Source organism: Fringilla coelebs, assembly GCF_963513975.1.
Source record: "Fringilla coelebs genome assembly, chromosome: 13".
NCBI lineage: Eukaryota > Metazoa > Chordata > Aves > Passeriformes > Fringillidae > Fringilla > Fringilla coelebs.
In genome coordinates, this window is record NC_140039.1 from 13306030 (window position 1) to 13326763 (window position 20734).

Consider the following 20734-nt stretch of genomic DNA (forward strand, 5'->3'; position numbering starts at 1 on the left):
AGAACCAGATCTGTCACTTGCTGGAGATAGGAAATTTCCGGCTTTCTACCTGAGTTTCCCAGTCCTCTTTATTTATTTTTTATTTTATTTCTTGACTCATATTGTGTGGAAGGCTATTTTAAAGACCCTTTCAGCATTATTTCAGTATTTTGGATTATTTGGATTCTTGTAATTTCCTAACACTGCACAACTACAACTGACTTCAGGAAGCTGGTCTCTCCCTAACTTGCCAGCTATGAGCAGTGGTTGGTGTCTTGCCATCTTTATGAAGTGCATGTAAACAAGCAGAAACAGGGAGGCAATGTGTTTGTGTGGTATATGTCTTCCCCATTCATACTCTTGTTAGCTATTGCTTCATCTTATCTGTGCTTTATTGAACAAAGTACAGCGTTCTTACCCAGTTTAGGTTTTTCTGAGCCTTCCTTGTCCAAGAGAATGGAGATAGTTGCATCTGAAAGGGTGGGCTCTAAAAGAGAAGGGGGGCATTTCTTCTGTGTGAAGGGAGCAAAGTCAGAAACCTGAATATCAGGTATATGTTTGTGCTTGAATCATTCTTGTTTATATCAGCTGACTCACTCAGTGAAGTTCATGTGCTCCCTCCTACCTTTCCCTTTGCCTTCATGCAGGTGAACCACTTCAGGCAGAGCAGAGATATTGCCAGTAAGGGAGAGTGCAGAAAGAGGACTTTGGACCAAACTTTCTTCCATTCTTGTCTCTAGTTCTGCAATAAATAAGATTTCTTGCAGGGGAGGGGGAGGGAGAAAGACTTCTTGATAGCTTTTCTAAAGAAAACAGCTGAGGAAATGCAGATATGGAAAAGTTCTACTTCTCTAGAAATCTTAATATTTTTTGAGACTGAATGTAACCAATTCTGTCTGCCTCACATGGGTTTTAGGAGGAGTCCTGAAAAAAGTAATAAAACACATGCTGTGTTTCTTGATACGTGTACAGCGCGACACAAGACTATAAAATACACCATACATAATGTGCTTGTTCCTGCCATGCTCTTTCAGCCTCTCCCTTCCCAGTACAGACATAGGTTTTCCCATAGGAAAATGTGGCTAGCATTCCAAATCAGAAGACTCCAAATGTGAGACATGCCAAGGAAACAAAAAAGGTGAAACTTGCAAAACTTGTTACTGAGCTGTAGTTACTGTAAACAAGCTGTTGGTAGGTACTTGTCATTGCACATGCTGGGAAGGTGTCAGGGGACTTTGTCGTTTCTGTTGGACACTGAGAAAAAACTAGCTGCCTGTCCGGGGTTGCTGCTTGTCAGCTCCTGTGTCCTGCTGTCTCTGCTCAGGAGGTGGCTGTGGAGTGTTGTGAGGAGGGCACCTGCATAGGTGTGGAGCACGTGCTCTCATGCACTGTGTTCTATTTTTGTTTCACTCATTTGTCTCACCTTTGGTAGAGACAAACTGAGAAGGCTTCTTGGTTTGCATCGGTTGTCTATTAACTAGATACCATTATTGAACACAAAAATAGCTTTTCTGTGAGAAAAGGGAAAATAGGTACTTTGAGCTAGAAAAAAATCAGGAGGCTGTGCAAATATACATTTGCCAGCTGGGTAGAAATATTGATGCTGCTCTCTTTGGCTATGAAGACTGGAGAGAGGAGAAAGGAATTAAAAAAATGTTTTATTATGCCCTGCATACTCTTAATAGTTCAGAGAGTCATTTGACTTTGGTCAACAGTGATGCAAGTATGTACTTAAAAGAGATTGAAATGTGACCTGAAAGCTTCCTCAAATCAGGAAGAGTAGGGAAAGATGAGTTAAGAGTTGTACATGGAGGATATGGAATTTTTTTCACTGGAATATTTTGTATAAGACAAGAGGAAATGGTCTCAAGTTGCACCAGCAGAGGTTTACATTAGATATTAGGATTTTTATTTTTTTTTTTACCCAGAGGTTTACCAAACTGGAATAGGTTGCCTGGGGAAGTGGTGGAGTCAGTATTCCTGGAGGTATTTAAAAGACTTGGATGTGAATGTGGCACTGTGGGATATGGGTTAGTAATGGACTGGACAGTGGTGGGTTAGCAGTTGATCTTAGAGGGCTTTTCTAACCTAAATGATTCTGTGATTTTTATGATAAACCAGTTCTCAGCTGTCCTCATGATGCAAAGGGAAAGTTGTGAAAATATGAAGCTGTTTAGTGTTTTGAATAAAATCATCTTAGTCCTGGCTACTGCCAGTTGCTCGACAAACTGAAAGCTGTGAATCGCTTTCCTGACTGTTGTTGCCAAACCAAACCCAGGGTTAGTATTTGCCCTTTGCTGCCTCTAATAATTGCTGACTTGAGCTCAAACCCCTGACTGATTTCACAGTCTGAAGTGAAGAGCAAAAGGGCCTTTATAAAATAAAGCCACTGAGTATTATGCAGATGTTGCTCTGCAAACATATCAGAACAGTTTTGGCTGATTAGCAGTCAGCAGTCCCTAGCCTGTGACATGAATAAAATCATTTGTTCTTTTCACACATGAAAGCATGGCAGCTAATCCACTTCATATTTCTAAATTCAGAGAATGAAAACAAGCTGAGCTGTCTCTTACCGGAAGAGCTGTGAGATCATTCCTGTTTCACCAAACTCAGATAAATAAGTTACACAGATGCAGAGTTTCCCTTTTCCTGCATGGACTTTCTCCTTCTCTGACCACCCCACCTTATCCCACCTATATTTCCCAAGCTGTTTTCTGGCATGAGGGGAAGAGTGATACAAGTCAGTCATGGGGCAAAGGTGAGAGTGAAGGCTACCAGACATTAACTTCTGAAAGATATTATCTTGTTATACTCTTAGAGTAGTAGAACAGTTTAGGTTGGGAGGAGCCACTGAAGGTCATCTGGTCCAACTCTCCTGTGTAGAGCCAGCTTAGGTGAGAAGGTATAAAAACAAATCTGTGATAATATACAAAACAGAATTGTTCAACTGGAAACACACTGGGTCCTAATTCATCCAATAGCTTCAGATACTTTCTTCTTATCTCCTGTCATGCACTAGGAAATCTGGTCCCATTTATTTATTCTTTGTTGCCACAGTTGCATAGTATAAAGTGTTAAAAGTAATTTAGCCACTACTCCGTGTAGCGTAAACAGTCTCATCCTACAGCTCACTCATATCATGGGTTTGTTGATCAGAAATCACAATCAGTAGTGCAGCTTCTTAGTCTGGAAATAACATGTTTCTGTGGATTTAGGGAATCCTCTGTGAGCTTCTGTCAGGACCCAAGACCTGAAGAGATGAACACCCTGCAAGGCTGTTCAGAGTCTCCAGTACATATATCCAGGTTTTCCCAATTGCTGGCAGACAGAGTGGTATAAGACAGATAAACCCCATAGGCATGACAAATGTGGCACTGGATTGTATCTCAAGAGGAGCTCTGGGCCATTACTCCCATCTGAATAGGTTTCAAATGAATATTTTTATAAAGCTATCTTTATCCTGGATCTGAGTGAGAGAAGTCAACAAATAGATCTTACTTTACTAGCTCATCCAAGATCTACAAAATAATGTCTCATAAAAACAACAAAAGTCATTTCTTGAGGGGGTTTTAAACAGAGGAGATAGAAGATCCCAGTCAGAAAAAAGGATTTAAAAGACCTGTGGTTCAGTATTTTCATGTGCTCAGTACGAGGGTTTTGCTGGGTTCCCAAGTGCTGAGTACTGCCTTAAGACATTAACTTTTATTTCCACAAGGTTAGAACGTCATGTGTTCTGTCATTATTCAGTCTGAGTCCTTTAAACTAATTTTTATCCATTTCAGCAGAGTGCTCAGTAGCTGTTTCTAATGAGAGTTCTCTCAGGAAAAGTTGAGAACTTGCTTTCAGTAAAATTTTGTGGTTTACTCCTAATTTAGATACATGATTGTCATTATTACCAAAGTCAGAACACTTACGCTTCAATTCACCCTGGAAAAGTATCAAAACTGGGCCCTTATGAGAAGTGAATAGCATGCTTAGGAGGGAACAGGCACAGCACTGGTGGTGAGGCAGCCAGTCATCTTCACATAATCTTTACTTACAGAGAGGTTTCATCTCTTAAGTAAGAAAAGTACTTTGTTTTTATGGAATAAGTCTTTACTATACCCTAGTGCTTATGATATCCCTTCCATTATTCCATGAAATTATGTCATATCTTCATGTCTGTCCTTAAACAATGTTGTGGTTTCATGCTGTCAAGACACATTGTGAAAATCAGTTGTAATAGAGCTGTAGACTTTAACGTATGTTTTAACGAACTGTCACTACTTCATTAAAAATTCAGTTCCTCATGTTTAAAAAAAAATTAAATCAACAGCACTGGCTGAACAGAGATATGTAGAGAAGTTTCTAGATGGAGATGGAAATTGCCAGCTTAAGTCTTTGGCCTGTTTGTTGGAATTTACCATCCTGCAGAAGGAAGAGCTTGCATTTTTTTTCTCTGAATGTGTGACAACCCACAATTTACGGAAGATCTCAATTATTCTGGCTGTGAAAGTGGCCATAATTGCAAAGCAATTCCCTGTTAGTAGCAAGTGACAGGTCTGGTTATGCCTCCTAGCTGCAAGACTGAAATACTCGGTCTAATAGATTTGTCAGACTATTATTGAAGGAAAGGAATAAATACTGTTTGCTTTTGATAAATATTATCAAGGTTATTGGTCATTAGTAAATTATTATAAAATAAACAACATATTCACCTGGCAGAGTTTCTATGTGTTGCTATTAGAATATTTTTTCTTTTTATATAGGTAAAAGATTCTTCATGAGTTAGAGGCCTTTGGTACAAATTTTCCTCTTTTGCTCTGGTTTTTGTTACAGCTGCAGCTGGGAAGGGTGACTCGGGTTCAGAAGCACCGGAAGATCCTGAGGGCAGCAAGAGACTTGGCACTAGATACCCTTATAATTGAGTATCGAGGGAAAGTTATGTTACGACAGCAATTCGAGGTCAATGGGCATTTCTTCAAAAAGTAAGAGTACTATGAAATGATGGGTATGAGAGCATCGTGGCACAGAGAGACTGGTGTCTATGGGCTAGTGCTCACTTACAGGGTCCTGTCAGCTGTGCCTTCCATAGAAGTGGGAAATCAGATATATGATCTCAGCCTGATGCTCTGCTTATGGACCAAACCCTCTGAATTAGATCTTTTAAATAGTTGGAAGTACCTAACCCCAGAGCAATAGTGCTGATGGAAGTTCTGCTTCCAGTGAAGTGAGGGATACCTGTTAACAGCAGTGCTGTGGGAATTGGATATTTTGGGACTGAGATGTTCTGTTGCTTCTCCAGGCCATATCCCTTTGTGCTGTTCTACTCCAAGTTCAATGGCGTTGAGATGTGTGTTGATGCCCGCACCTTTGGTAATGATGCCAGGTTCATCAGGCGGTCCTGCACTCCAAATGCAGAGGTAAATTCTCTCTTCATCATCACCATTACTGCAAATACATGTTTTACATAAGCTTAGTGCTTTCCCTAACTTGAAATGCACTAAATACAGTAAATTTTCTGCGTCTCTTGCTTGTTTGATGGTTTATACTTGGAGTATGAGACAGTTTTGGGAACATGAGGGAGTTTTTTTTGGAAGACAAAGATTTCTTTTATGTCTTTCCTTTGGCTGCACAATGATACTGAGGGTAAGCAGGTGGTAGTAGTTGTAAGTGGAAAAGCACAGTATGAGACAAGAGCAGTGAAGAAGGCTTTTCCCTATGGAGAATTTGGCATAATTATTCATAGGGTAGAATAAGAGCTACTTTGCAAAAGGAGACTTCCGTCTTGGAAGTAGGAAATGCAACCTGTGGAGACATCAGCTTCTTTCTACTTCATTTAACAAGGTTCGTCATGTGATTGCTGATGGGATGATCCACCTGTGCATCTATGCTGTTGCCACCATTGCCAAGGACACAGAGGTTACCATCGCCTTTGACTATGAGTACAACATCTGGTGAGTCCTTCACCTCGCCCAGGAGCTCTCCACTGCCCTCCTGGACTGGACATCTTCCTCCAGCCCTTTCCTCGCATTCTACATATTGCTCCGTTTTCTACTGAATTGCATTTCCCGGCTATTCTGTCCAGTTCTGCTGGCATATTCTACAATAGAGGCCATAAGGTAGCCTGCTGTCCTTGCTTTGGCACGTGGTGAGATGTTTAGTAGGAGATGTATTAAATGTCTCTGTGCAGGGGTTGAGAAATGAAGAGTGACACGAATTATGTTTGTGTTTTGGAGCAGCAATTATAAAGTGGACTGTGCGTGTCACAAGGGGAACCGGAATTGCCCTGTGCAGAAACGTAGCCCAAATGCTGCAGAACACCTACCTCCACCTGTTTTAGGCACACTGATTGGGGCAGAAACACGCCGGCGAAAGGCCCGTCGAAAGGAGCTCGAAATGGAACAGCAGAGCATTGCGTCAGATGAGAACGGCAGTCAGCAAACTGAGGAAGTTCCTGAGGGACCTGCTGCAGTCAGTGACAATGAGGTAAAATCTTTGCCCCCTTATATATGTTAGCATTCAGTGCTGCAGGAGTCTGATCCAATAGCATTGGAATCTATAGAAGAGAAACTGCAGGAAGCCTTTTTTTAAACCTTTAGCGCCTTAAATTACCACAGAAATCTTGGTAACTTTGAACAGTACTGGGTTACTTAATCTGGGTTTCTATCTCAGGTGCCAGAGAAGGAGGAGAAACAAGAAGGGGAGAAAGAGGAGCCTGTAGATGAACAGGGAGCCTTGGTCCACAGCAGACGGGCAAGTAGCTCTCTCTGTCTGGATATCACCCTCTTTAGGACTTATTTCATGCAGAGACCAACACGTCCAGTTGGATATTTCACTTGTTTGAACACAAATCCCATCTGTTAGTGATCTTCTTTAGCAACAACAAAAGAAAAAAAGGGGGGAGTGAAAAACCAGCCAGGTTTGGTTGACTTCAAGTCACAGGATTTATGTTAGGCTGCTGCAGATTAGGAGATACACTATAGATTTGTTTCCTCATGGAAAGGTTTAACTGTTACTTTCAGGGCTGTTCTATGGTCTAAAACACACCTTTAGCAAAACCATCAGCACCAGATTCCAAAAAGGTAATTGGACTTTTTTTATATTCTGCTGCCCTTCCTTATTGCCAGTTACAAGAATTTATGGCACTATATAGAACCATAGCATAGTTTGAGTTGGAAGGGACTATCAAAGGTCACCTAGTCCTACCCCCCGTCAGTGAGCAGGGATATCTTCAATTCGATCATACCATGAACCAGAACCTGATTTTTCTTAAAACTTGATCATTTTTGCTGGGTTAGATTTGTAAACAGGTGTCTGTTCAGTGTATGGTTTGATAAGCATGTTGCCACGTGGGAAAAAGAGTGGGATCAAGTTGCAAAATTCAGTAAGAGGGGTAGACCACCAACAGTAGTATTGGCACTTACTTATATATTACTTACTTATATCTTAGTGTTCTGGGATCTTTGATAATATAGTCTTATTTTAGCCTTCATCTTTACTGAGTAGAACTGGTAGGGGTTTTTTTTGTGTTGCTTATGGCTCCTGGGATTGCTGCCTGGATTAGAATGTTTTATGCATGTGAATGGAGCTGTTCTGGCTCTTAATTCAATAATTTAAATAAACAAGAGAAAAATCTAAACAAAAATGCAAATACACAAATAAAACAACCAACCAGAAACCCAAGGAAGAAAACCAGAAAAAATGCTCCCATCCTTTTACCAGCCAACAAATGTATTGAAGCTAGGAATTCCCTGTTTTTCTTTGCTCACCACTATCATAATCACCTGTCTTCCTCTAATCAGGAATACAAATCTGCCAAGTGTAAATTTTCTGAGAATGCTTTAAATGTTAAGGTAGTGCAGCAACTTGGAGAGCCAAGGGCCATCCGGTGGAGAGATGCTTGGATTAGCTGATGGATTTTTATAGAACAGATGAGATAAAGCAGTCAGTTTCCACTGAAATTTGAATGAGAGCAGTCATCCATCAGATTGGCCTTAAAGCTTTGGAGGGAAGATTTCATGTTAATGCAGGGAGGCTGATCTCTTTTTGGGACAGAATAGTTCAGTAAGCCTAAGTGAAGTGTTAGTTTCCTGTCAGCCTGTAAGCCCTGTTCCTGTAGGTTGCACCAGTTAATCTGCTTTAATGCGATTCAGTTTTCTATACTTGGCATCAGGTAAATACCCATCTCTGTAGTTTCCCCAGTCTCTCTTCGTGTGTGTGTATGTTGTGTGTAGTATTTTTTAATAGAAAACTGTTAAGGCCAGGCAATGGGCTCCAAGATACTTTCTTCATGATAAATCTCAGAAGACACTTGACCCCACTTCTTAAAACCCACTTGATTCTTGCCAGCCGCTGCAGCATTATTGTACTGGGCTTTTTATATGCATAGGTACCAATTATTCCCGACACAGCCTGGTGATAAGATTTCTGTCCTTTGTGTTTACCTAGTAAATTGACTTGTTTTGTCTCTCTATTCTCTCATGTTCTGCTTTTCTTATCCACTATGTAAGCTGCTTAGACCAGAGCTTTTATTTTTGAGCTGGGTCATCTTCTGACATTCTTGCTGGGAAAAGAATGAATCTGGAACGTTTTAATCCGTTTGTGTGGTGTATTACACTTGCTGGAAATTAATTAATCACGTACATCTATTGCCCCTGGCTTCTGTTTGGTTGGTCATTAGCAAATAGCTGTATTTATTTCCAAGTCATCTCTCCACTGTACTTATGCTTTCTTATGGTTTTTAATTCTTCAGAATTATGCATTTCCTTGTGGCTGTTTTATTAATATAACTCAGTAGTATCTAAGTGGTCCTATTTAAGAACAAAGTCAAGTTCTTCTACTTGCGCTACAAACACATGATTATGTTGTTATTCTGGGAAATTTGCCATATTGAAAAATGCAAATAACTGATAAGAACTGCTTCTCTCTGTCCTCTGTCTGGCTTTTGTCATTGCTGTTTGGCAGTTGTTCTCTTTGTGCTGCTTCCCATATCTGTTCTTGCCTTGTTTATGTGCATAATTCACCATGCTTACTTCAATTTACCCTTGTGTTGTAGTCCCGGGAAGACAGGAAGGTGGAAGCCATCATGCACATGTTTGAGAACTTAGAAAAGAGAAAGAGGAGACGAGAGCAACCATCAGACCGTAACAGCACCGATGCTGAAATCAGCGTCAATTCTGAAGCTCCTGAGCTGGAAGAAGTGAAAACAGAGACTCCTGAAACTGAAGATGGAAGTTCAGCTCTGAGTGCTCCTCCTCCTCCTCTTCCTCCTCCTCCTCCTCCTCCTGCTGTTTCTAACAGTACCAGCAGTACTGGGGTGAACACACGACGGTCCTCACAAGTAGCGGTAAGATGAAGATAGAACTGTTTGCTATCTTGTATGAAGCTGAAGTGCAGCATTTCTGATCATAAGATCATTCAGGTGGGGAGGAGCTTTGTGGGCTTTCTAGCCCATTCTGAGTTAGGTAGGGACAGCTCTGAAGCTAGACCAGGCTGGCCAGTGTTTTATCCAGTCTTCTCTTGAAAACCTGCAGGGATGGAGATTGCACATCTTCCAGTTCATGACTGTTAGGTTGAAAAATATTTGTCATGTATCCAGTCTGAACCTCTCATTTCAGTGTATGTCCATTGATGCACCACTGCATCTTCTTAGTGGCTTCAGGCTGTTTGTAGGAAGACTGCTTTACATCCCACTCAGTCCTCTCTGGGCTGAACAAGCCCAGCTCCTTCTCCAGGGAAGAGAACTGATGTGAGCTTAAGTTGGATGCGTAAGTGCAGTGATGGAAAGTTCTTTTCTTTTTGTTTGGGTTTTTTTTTGACCCAGTCTACTTTGGGTGCATGTGTTCCCATTTTACGGCAGGGCTCAGACACTTGCCTGGAGTGCTCCATGTCAGCTCAGGAATAAGAGCAGTTATCTTGAGACAAGCAGCAAGTTTCCTATTGCTGCTTTCTTCCTAAAGACCCATGTTCTGTCCTTTAAGAATGCAGAAGACAAAACGATAATGTGCCAGTGTTGAAGGGTCCCCAAGGCCATCTTATGAACCAACACAGAGTCCAACAAGATTTTGAGAGTCAGGTAGTGTCAATAAATAAATCTCAATTCTTGATCCTGTATGCAGAGTAAAGGAATATTCTTAGAGGTGCTCAGACTAATGACAGTTTATTTTGTAGGATGCTGTCCCCGAAAAACCAGTGACTAAGCCAGCTCCAGCAAAACCCTCCAGGCCCCGACCAAAAAGTCGCTTCTCTCGATACCGGACCAGTTCAGCACAAAGACTGAGAAGGCAGAAACAAGCCAGTTCCCAGCAAGCTGAACTCACACAGGCTGTCCCAGAGGAAGGAAGCACTGCCAGCTTGGTAACCACAACAGATGTCAGCAATGTGGAAGGGCCAGGAGAAGGCAGACAGTTGACAGGATCTGACCCAACTGCTATCCTGGCTACAGGATCCCAGTCTAAAGCTGCAGTAAAGTACCCCAAAACAAAAAAGGTAAATATGGCCAAGTGCTCAAGGTTGGGATGGCAGGTATTCATTTAGGGTACAGCAAAGAGGTTAACTTTCTGCTTAGGATTGAAGACCAAGAAGGAATGTGACTGCAGCTGTCATGTACAAGCTAGGATAAAGTTGGAAAGGAGGAAAAATTGCAAAAGCTAACAGGCAGCTGCCACAAACTGGGCATAAATTAGCTGTTTGTGTCTAGAAACTAGTTTTGAACAGGGTGATCAAGTTTTTGGAGAATCTTCTAATAAGATGAATGGGGCATAAAATTGAGGTACTTCTGTGACATTGGGTTGTGTCTCTAACAGGTGAGAATTGGGTTTGACACAGGAAGTCCTTCCTGTTGAGAAGGAGGGAGCTTTTAGGATGTGGGCTGAGCTGAGCATTGCTTCCCATACACCATTGTGCCATGTTGCCTTTCTTCTTCACCTGTGCTGGTTGCACTGACTTGTGTTTCCTCCTTCAGTACCTGGTTACTGAATGGCTGAACGACAAGGCAGAAAAGCAGGAGTGTCCAATTGAGTGTCCTCTGCGCATTACTACAGACCCAACCGTTTTGGCAACGACCCTAAATATGTTGCCAGGTCTCGTGCACTCCCCACTGATTTGTACCACACCTAAACACTACATTCGCTTTGGTTCACCTTTCAACCCTGAGAGACGTCGAAGGCCCTTTCTGTTGGATGGCATTTACAGCTCCTGTAAGAAGGTATGTTTGCTCGGGTCTTACCTTTACACGATGTGTGCTCATCTTTCTGGCCCTCTTGTAAAGTTGTTGTGTTCTTTTGGAGTTTATTTCCGTGTATTCCCACTGAGCTAATGTGTTGATGCAGTGTCCAGGCTATGACTGCTGACCTCCTTGCCAGAGTTCAGTTTTCATTCTTGCCTTTTGCCGTGGTAGAACAACTGTTCTGTGACTGCCCTTTTAGAAACATGTACTTTCAGATCTGCAGTGGCTGTTTATTATCCAGCATACACAATTCAAAGAGTGTTGATTGCTTCCCTTAGAAAGTTTAATATTACTACTTTCGCAGTCAGAGGATGGTTGGCATTGTGGGGATAGGACAGTGTTGCAGAGGACCTCAAGAATCCAGTGCCTCAGTTAAGATTCATTGTCTTCGGAGAGCCTTTGTGGTTTAAAAGCTTTGAGTTTGGCTGTTCACAAGAACAAGTCCACAGTTCTTTGTTTGGCATCACAGACTGCCTATCTATCTACAGCAGATACTTGAGGCCATGCAGGAAGCCTGAACCAGGCCCAGCTAAGGATGTAGTTCCTCCAGACATGACCAGTAAATGCCAGTATTTACTCATCTGCAGGGAAGGCAGAGTAGTTCACTCAGTCAGGTTTGTATTGGAATCCATCTTTCCTGTTGCCTGCTAGTTTTGCTCAGAGACTTTCTAGTTCCTGTGTGATTACCTGAGGACAATTATACAGAAATCTTTTCTGCTCTCCCTGTTTTGGTGGCTTTCAGGTATCATGTCCTGGTTTCTTTGCCTTCTTTTGTTTGAGAGTATTTTTCCAGAGAGAATCTTTGGATTTTACTGTTTTCCACCTTCAGCCAATTTGTTGTCATTCCCTAACAGTCTCTTCAGTATTTCCTTCATAGGTAAAGCTCTTCATGGTTTGTATGTAGATGTATGACAACACCTTGTCTGTTTCTCTGTGCCTGGGCAACTTCCTCATGCATCTTTAATCTGAGAACTGCAAGGCCTGAGCTTCTTTTGAACCTTAACAGTGTCTTTGAGCCCCAGGGAAGAGAGAAATGTCCAGAGCAAAGCTGGCAGAGTTATTTGGAGTTCTGTGCTCGGTGCAGTTGCTGTACAACTGGCCAGCAAGCTCAAAATTGAGGGAACACTGTTGTCATGGAACAAGTCTTCCAATCTGTTGCTGCGTTTGACTCTTTTCTAGTCAAATGATAATTTTCACTGCTGGACAGGGAGTGGACTAGTCTCACTATTGATGACTTCTGTTTAGTCCACACCTTCTTTGAAGTTGTGTCCAAAACTGGGTGTTGTGTTGCAGCTGGGACATCTTCAAAGCAGAAAAGTTGCTTTGTGTCTTCTGACCTGTACCCATTTTGGTCATCCCAGTATGACCGAGTTTTCTTTGACACGTTGATTTAAACTCATGTTCAATTCGTGATTTTGTGTGTTGTTAGAACAACCTATGAGTTTTGTAGCCTGTAATTGTAGAAGTGATTGTTCTAGACTCTGCTAAGCTATGTTGTGTTTTTCCTTATCCATTTCCCAGTTTAGTAGGGAAATTATTAATGATGTCATCTAGCATTCTTGTTTCGTAATCTGAAAACTTAAATACGGTACCTATTTCATTAAATAGTTAATAAAGTATTGAAAGTTGCTGTGTCCAGAACAGATGTTGCAGAAATAATTTGTTAGATTTCTACTTTTTGAATGTAAATAATAGTTAGCTGTTCTAGTGAGAGGTTTCATCCATTTTTTAGGAGATCCCTGGCTTTTTCTTGGAAAATTACTTTTAGCATTTGGTGGTTTTATGATTTAACAGTCTGGAGATCTAGAAATCTGCTTCTTATGTTCAGGAATGTTTAGAAAACTCACAGGGAACACCTTCTTTTCAGCCAGCTGAGGTCTAGAATGGTCCAAAACTTGATGATACGCTCTCTCAAGACCTGATCTGTGTCTTGTCTACTTTTGACTACTCAGCCAAGGAGGTTGATTTATAAAGGCTGTTGAAATAGATCACATATTTTCTTGGATTGTCAGCAGGCCTCATCCTTAAACTACTGAGAACTGTGCCAAAAAACTCAGCTGATGATGTCAGTTTGCATCCAAAGCATGGCAGTGTCTGAACCTCGCAAGGAAACTGAACTGTAACCTGCTCTCACGTTAATCACACCCTCTGCAGTGACTTGGCTGTCAGATCAGATGCCACCTTTGAGGTAGAGGTGCTCCAGACTGGCTGCCACTTCTCCCTTTTGCTGGCAGCCACAGTGGAAAGCCTTGAGTTCCATTTGAACAGAGAAGAAGCGTCTGCTGTACAGTAGTGAAGGCCATCAATGTAGATCCTGTCACCTGCTCTTCATCCTCGCATTGAAGTTTTCACTTTGAGGATTGTGGCCACTGAGTTTGTGATGTACTTTCACAATAGCTTTGAGGAATCATAAGACACACACGTGTATCTCTAATAGGATACACATTGCTGGCATGCAGATGAACTGTGGATTCCTGAAAGGTAAAAGAACAATTTTAAACCTCTCTAGGACAAGAGGAGTCTGGTACAGTGAATCCCCTGGGTAAACTACACAAATGAAAATTGCTGTTTGATTTTTTTTCTGCAGTTTGCTGTCATTTCACTGGATCACCTGAGTGTTTTCCCTTATGTTGTGGCAGTTACCTTTACAGTAGAATAAGCAAAGATTCCTGCCTGCCATCAGGAGTCAGTCTGTATCAAGATACAGGGCTAGCACACCCACTGCAGCAGCTAATTTGCTGAGGCTTCAGTTCATGTTTGCTTGTGTGAGAAACATTCTTAATTGTCCATGTGCAGAAGACTACTGTGACTTACCATTTTTATTAGTAGCTAAAGAAAAGATTTGCTTTTATTATTCTTTTCTTGGTTTACACTCCTTGAAAACTGCTGCTTGCATTTTAATCAGATTTTTTTTTGTTCAAATTTGCTCTCCTTGGCAGGAAACAGCTTTTTTTCAAAAATCAGTGGTTGTACATAGTTCATTATATTTGTGTCCCTTTTCTTTTAAATGACTATTGTTTTAATAGATTTAGGTGCCACCATCCAGCATTTTTATATTTATAATTTGCTCTTTAGTTATCTCTGTTACTGCTGATGATTGCTGCTCCCAGAACCTGTGTCAGGAAGGGCACAGCCCCACCACAGTAGGTGGTGGGCTCAGTGCTGACAGCCGTGTTCTTAACACGCTCCCACCCGAGCGCACGCCAGCGAGGTAACACCAGGCTTCTGAGCAGCCTGCCCTGCTCCACACAAGTGTGGGAGTTGGAGTGCATCCTGCAGGATTGCAGAGAAAGTACCCGAGGAGTTTCACGTTTATGCAGTCTCGTTCTGTTTCAGCGCTGGATCAAACAAGCCCTGGAAGAGGGGATGACTCAGACCTCACCAGCTCCGCAAGAGAACAGAACCCAGTGTCTATACCAAAGCAATGAGAACAGCAGCTCCTCCAGCATCTGCAAAGATGACACAGGTAAGTGCTCAGCACCATCAGGGCAGCATGGGCACTGGAGTCAGACTGGGAAAGGTGCTGAATACCAAAGGCAGCTGTACGAGTGACATCTGTCCTGTCCTGCTGCCCGATGGCACAGCTTATGGGTAGGTGAGAATGTTGCTTTGCCATTCATTCAAATTTCTGCAGACCCATTCTAGCTTGAGTATCCGTAAAGTTTCTCGGTATTTTCTTGTCAAAAGATAATCACTTAACATTGCATTATCCATCTCAGTGCTCTGGGATGTCTTGTACAATGGAAGGGAAGGGTTAGAGCGAAGAGAGCCCAGGATCATCTCTTTTCAGCAAGGTGCTGTTAGAAGGTCAACTAAATACTTGCTGATTGTAGGAAAGTGTAGCAAAGTCTAACAGGCATGTGTGCAATAAACAAATCACTAAGTAAATCTCAAGGATGGAGAAGCTAAAATCTCTGAGTGAAGCAACAGAATGGTTAAATATTGTGTCTGAATTTACAGAGAAAGAGAGTGCAGCTCAGCCCAGTCAGGGATCAGTTTTCCAAGGATGACAGACAGGAGGCTAGACATTGCACAGATAATACAAGTTTGATTATTGAAAGGTGAGATGAATAGGAAATAAATAGAATGCCAGAACCAATAACTGTACCTCTTGAGCAAGACCTAACCTGTAGAATTTACTGGTGATTTGGTTTTGGTTTTTTTTTTAAGCTAAGCATCAAAAAATATTATTATTTTGAAGAGAGGTAGGCCTGAGGGAAAGGCTTTAATCCTTAGTAGAAGTGGAAATGTGCTTGGGCCGTATTGATGTAGCGTATAGGGAACTGTTAGGTAATGATAACTAAGCTGTCCCTGATTTGTTTGTAAGAATCACAATGACATGTCCTCTGACCTTTCTCCTCTATTCTCTCCCCTTTTCCTGTCTTCCTTTCTCCTAGCTCCCTCTTGTGCTTGCTTCTAGTTGAAATATTTGCTTTCCTTGTTCGGTGCATGTTCCTGATGATGTGTTGTTCTGTTACCAGTCTCTAGACATTGACATAGAAGTAACTCAGAGGTACTTCATTTTTAGGAGTCTTTTGTAGTTGCATTAAAGACTCCTGGGCTTCATTTGGGTTGGGAATAAGGAGAAGAGGACAGTGCGCCATGTGCTCATGTTCAGTGGGTCAGCCGTGTCCTCAGCTCAGTTTGTGTTTCAGACTTGCTGAGTCCCCTGAAGAAATGGAAGTCTCGCTACTTGATGGAGCAGAACGTTAAGAAGTTGCTGCGGCCGCTGTCTCCTGTCACACCCCCTCCTCCCATCCCTTCGGTCCTCGGCGCTGGGAGCCCACAGCTGGCCACGCCCTGCTCGTCTCTGCCCGGCGAGGAGGAGACTCGCAATGGTTACGGCATCATGTTCTCACCCATCCCCTCTCTGGCTGCCAGCCGCTGCAATACTCCACTACAGTTCGAGGTAAATCTGCCCGGGACTGTGTGTGCTAAAAACAAAACAGCAATGTTTGCAGCAGAGCTGGCACTAGGACCTGCTTTTATGAGTATGTATTCCTGAGCAGCATCACAGTCTCAGCCTCAAGAGCACTGCTGCCTTCCTCTTCTGCTTCACTTCTGGACAGATCTCCTGCTCTGTGAAATGTCAAACCTTGCTGCAGCCCTGCCTCCCCTCACTTTGTAGCTATCAGTAATATTAAGTCTTATCTTTCTTTTCTATTTCTGCAGAGTAGCTCCTAATTTCTCTGGTTTTTCAGTGACCTTTAATCATCTCCCCCACTTCAGATCTCTGTGCCAATGGGGTTTTCAATCCCTGCCACTTCCAAAGGGTACAAGTATTCCATTTCACAGAGGCTGTAAAGCATCCTTAGGCTCGTCTTTCTCCAAACAGTAATCCAGAGTATGGTAGCATTACTTCACGTTGTCTTCCACTTTGGTTTTACAGATGAGGTTTTTCAGACTGAGTTTTGTGATCTTTTTAGAGTGGAAGCAATTTTGAGGATGCTTGCCCCCTCTACATTCTTAAGAGTGGCCAAAAGCATGCCGCTTCTGCTTTTTTTGTGGAGTTTGTCAGAACTTTTTGTAGTTTTCTAAGGTTTGACTCCTGCTGTATTTCTCTGATAGCAGCCTAGCTCTGGGAATCCTGCCTCTCTGATTCTATTTTAGGCCTGCTCGGTAGCGTGGAAAGGGAAGTGCTTGGGAAGAGCCCTTAACAGTGCTGTCACATGCATACACTGTCTTCACTGATATAGGTGCTCAGATGATACATTTCATAAAGCTGGCTGCTCACACCTCTTCTCTTGACTTGAACTGGAAAGGTGGCCCACGGTGGATTGAAAGAGATATGTTTGTTTTATAGTGTATGTCTATGAAAGGTCATCTTAGTCTTTGTGGGATCTTAGTTTACTTTCTGGGCTAAACCAGGCTTTTCTTCTCTCCCATGTTCTCAGACTAAAAACCATAAGTGTCTTTCTCTATACTTCATGGTGCAAAGTCTGTTTGACAGTACCAGAAATATAGAGGTAGCTGCTACTTTTCTTAACATTCACATGCTCTGTTTTGGGTACTAAGTTGCATCATAAGATGCAGTAACCCAGTCCCATCTGTGCTTTCAGGAAGCTGTAGAAACTACTTAACCAACCATAATGCTGTCCAGGCTGGGGCCAGTTGTTTAGAAACCTGTGTGTTTTGTACATTGTAATTGCCTCTTGACTTTTGAAGTAGATGAATAACTAGATGCTTTTTCCTCCTCCAGAACGTGTCCTCCCCCGAGAGCTCCCCTGCGCATAGGCCCGAGTCCATGTCACCTGAGGTAGTAATGGGAGTGTGCTGGGAGGGGAGGGAGGAGTGTGCAGGCACTGGGAATAAGGGTGGAGCTTTAGTCACAGTAAGGCTGAGGAGAGTTTTCAGGGTTATCACAACAAAACAAACAAATTGAAGACTGGAATTTGATTCGTTTGTTGACCCTGGTGGGAATCAGCCAGTGCAAAGACTCAGTATGTCTCAGCTACTGAGGTGCAGGCAAGAGATTTGGGGACCCTGGAATTGCTATCCCTAATGTCAGACTCAGCCCAGCACGAGTGGTCTGTGAAATTTACTGAGTAGTGGCCAAATGACTGCTGGGGAAGGGAAAGCATTCACCACTATTTTTGACTTACAAGCACACAGTGGTACACCTGACCTGCTCTCTTCAGCCTTGACTTACCACCTACTCACTTGCAGACTGAAAAAGCTGAGGAGATGGTAAAATGTCGTATTCTGCTTACCTGACCTGTTGTAAAAGATGAGATGAACTACCTTGCTCAGTGACTGTTTCGTAGTAGAAAATACGTACTCATCTCCAACGTGGTGGATTACTTGGAGCCGTAGTACAGCAGGGGAAATGTTCTCAGCAACAGCAGGAGGGCAGAGCTGGTGCCTGGTGCTGCTGTGTTTTTCCCTCTGCACTGTAGTCCTACAAAGAGGATGAAATCTGTCAGTTATACTCATTGTTTGAGATCCTGACATATTAATGTGGTGAAGGAGATGATTATTCTGCTGCCCTGGAGGGTTTTTAGCACTTTAAGTAGATAAATGAATATACTGTTGTATTATTGCCTAGTGCTCCACAAACTCTGACAGCACAAAGATGATGCCATTGTGGTTTTGTTGGAAACTGTGAAATGTAAAAATGCAGTAAAAATTAAATGAATGTACTATTGTTAGAGATTTCCAAAGTTCACAATAAGTGAAAACAAATGGCTTAGAGGTCCTGGGTATTTTATTGTTAGGAAGTTAGTAGTGGCTGACTTGGGACAGGCAAGAACTTGGCTAATAAAATAGCAGAAGGACAGCAGGTCTGTTCTATTCTCTCCTGGCTACTGCTCTGTATGAGCAGTATGCCTCTGATGTATGAGGCAATTGAAAATGCTGAGTTTAATTCATTAACTGCCTGGGGATAGTGTTGAGCTTTATCAACTCTTGCTGCAGAAAGACTGCTGAAGGGGAAGGGGCATCCTGTATTGGACGGCTGAACTGATCGTTGTTTAGTCTCAGTCATTCCCCTGTGGAACGAGTAGAACAGTGCAGGAAAGAACCAAAGGGGTAATCAGAAAGGAACGGGGAAAAGGGAAGCTAACATTGTACAGAAGGTTTTCTGACTTAAATTTCTCTCTGTACCCTTGCTTGACCTTTTTCCTGACTACCTGCCTCCCTCCTGTATCCTTCTCGGATTTTCCAGGTCTGTCTCCGATCCGACCTGGAGTCGAAGGGTGGGTACCTGGATTCCAGTGCAAACACCTGCCAGGAACGGCCGTCGCTGCTCAGCTTTGCATCCTCTGATGTGGCTCCACAATCCTCCATAAACTCTACTTCAGAGACGAACTTCCCAGGGAAAAGTGGGGAAGCACAGATGCTGCTACGAAGCTCTGATCAGGCTTTTCGGACAGAGTTTAATTTAATGTATGCCTTCTCCCCATTGAACGCTATGCCACGTGTGGATGGGCTGCTGCGGGGCTCTCCTCCTTTGGGAGACAGGAAGCCGATGAATTCGGACGCAGGATGCTGCAGCTCTCCTGCTGAAGGGTATTTCAGCAGACACGAGTCAGGGCTGCTCAAAGAGACAGCACATGGGTCCATGTCCCCCTGCAGCGAGAGGGCTGCTGAAGGCACCAGAGCTGCTCCCCAGAATCCGCCACAAAGGAAGAAGGCAAGTACTCCTGTAAAAGAAATTCTTACATTGCCGTGAGGTTTACTGTTTCCACTCAGATTACTGCAAAGACAGGCAGAACAGAGAGAGTCTGGGCGAGTTATCCAGGCATCCAGTGCCTGAGTGAAAACAGTTACAAGAGGGAGAACTACCCTTTAGGCAAGATTTTGATGTGAGAAGTGGAAAAAAAGACACTATGGTGCAAATACCTCTTCTGGGATCACAGAAAAAAGAGCAAGATGCTAGCAGCTTTCATTAACAGTTGTTAAACTGAGACAAGACCCAAAGCAATAACACAGTGCAGCTGTTCAGCTGGTGAAGTTGTTATTTATCAGGATGAAAAGGGTTCTTACTGGGAAAGAGAGTCTAATGTTTCAGAAGAAAACATAGGCTGTTTACTAGAACATATTAGAACATTTCCATAACATTGCAACAAAAGTAAGATCAAGGTTATTTAAATTTTAGCTCTTTGAAACAAAAAACACCGGAATATAGTTTAACAAAAGCAAATACATACTGGTTTCTTACAGCAGGCCAGTGACCCTCATGGGACTAAAACTGAGGTAAAATGTTAAGTCAAGGTAGTGCTGTGATAAAATTGGGCACTCATGGGACAAATTATCCGTGCCTTTTCCTGTGCTTGGAATTTTTTTTTATGGCAAGTGTGGTAACTGAGATAACTTTTATAAGGGTCCAGCTGGGTGGTATATCTTATTTCCTTTCCATTTCTGTCGTCTCTTGATTTTTTTTCTTTGTTTTTTCTTTTAAAATTACATTAAACTTAAAACCTTCATATGTTGAGTTACTTTTGGAAATAACTTGTTCAATATTTTAGCATCATAAAGCCTTCTGTATGGGCATTGAGTCATAGCTGATAAATTCTTCAGCAGAGCTGCCTTCTGTGAGTCCTTTATGGCTCCTTACCTCATAATAACTCTGAGAGAAGGCATGCTGAAAGGTAAGTGCCCAGCTGGAAGTATTTGGCTTTTTTCGGTTCTGCTGACCTTGTGTTCCAAGGCTGCTTATCCTTGGTTGGTGTCTTTGATGAATCTGAGACTGCTTTGCCCAAAACACATTCTACCTGGGCTACAAGCAGTTTGTTTTGGTGGTAGGGCTGAAGTTTGCAATGCCTTCATAGCAGGAACCTGTTCTAACTAAGCAAGTTAAAATTCTGTGCAAGGCTTCGCCAAGCTTTTAGTGTTAATGTGGCTGAACTAGTGCAGATGTGCTGGGCACTGAAGATACCAGTTTTGTGAAAAAGACTCATTACTTTTTGGGCATGTACAGATATTGAAAAAAAATTACATAATGTCAGGAACCAGAGAGACTGTATGGAGGGTTTTGAGAGGAGGGAGGTTATAGAAGCTTGTTGCACGATTATGCATCTCCTGAAGTAGTGTGAAAATCCAGATGGT

At 42.4% G+C, this 20734-nt stretch overlaps 1 protein-coding gene across 4 annotated transcripts in view; it reads left to right on the forward strand.

The window, feature by feature from the left end:
• The window catches only part of SETD5 (SET domain containing 5), a 64335-nt gene that overhangs the window by 35133 nt on the left and 8468 nt on the right, over positions 1 to 20734 (forward strand). For 3 of the 4 annotated variants that reach the window (XM_084214642.1, XM_084214643.1, XM_084214645.1), the window contains 12 exons: positions 4798 to 4946; positions 5264 to 5381; positions 5806 to 5915; positions 6201 to 6447; positions 6634 to 6714; positions 9017 to 9307; positions 10132 to 10449; positions 10925 to 11167; positions 14525 to 14654; positions 15844 to 16097; positions 17388 to 17444; positions 18852 to 19319. In XM_084214642.1, coding sequence (XP_084070768.1) covers positions 4798 to 4946; positions 5264 to 5381; positions 5806 to 5915; positions 6201 to 6447; positions 6634 to 6714; positions 9017 to 9307; positions 10132 to 10449; positions 10925 to 11167; positions 14525 to 14654; positions 15844 to 16097; positions 17388 to 17444; positions 18852 to 19319 — 2466 coding nt within the window. The remainder of the gene's footprint in view (positions 1 to 4797; positions 4947 to 5263; positions 5382 to 5805; positions 5916 to 6200; positions 6448 to 6633; positions 6715 to 9016; positions 9308 to 10131; positions 10450 to 10924; positions 11168 to 14524; positions 14655 to 15843; positions 16098 to 17387; positions 17445 to 18851; positions 19320 to 20734) is intronic. The other variant, XM_084214644.1, reaches the window with a different exon arrangement.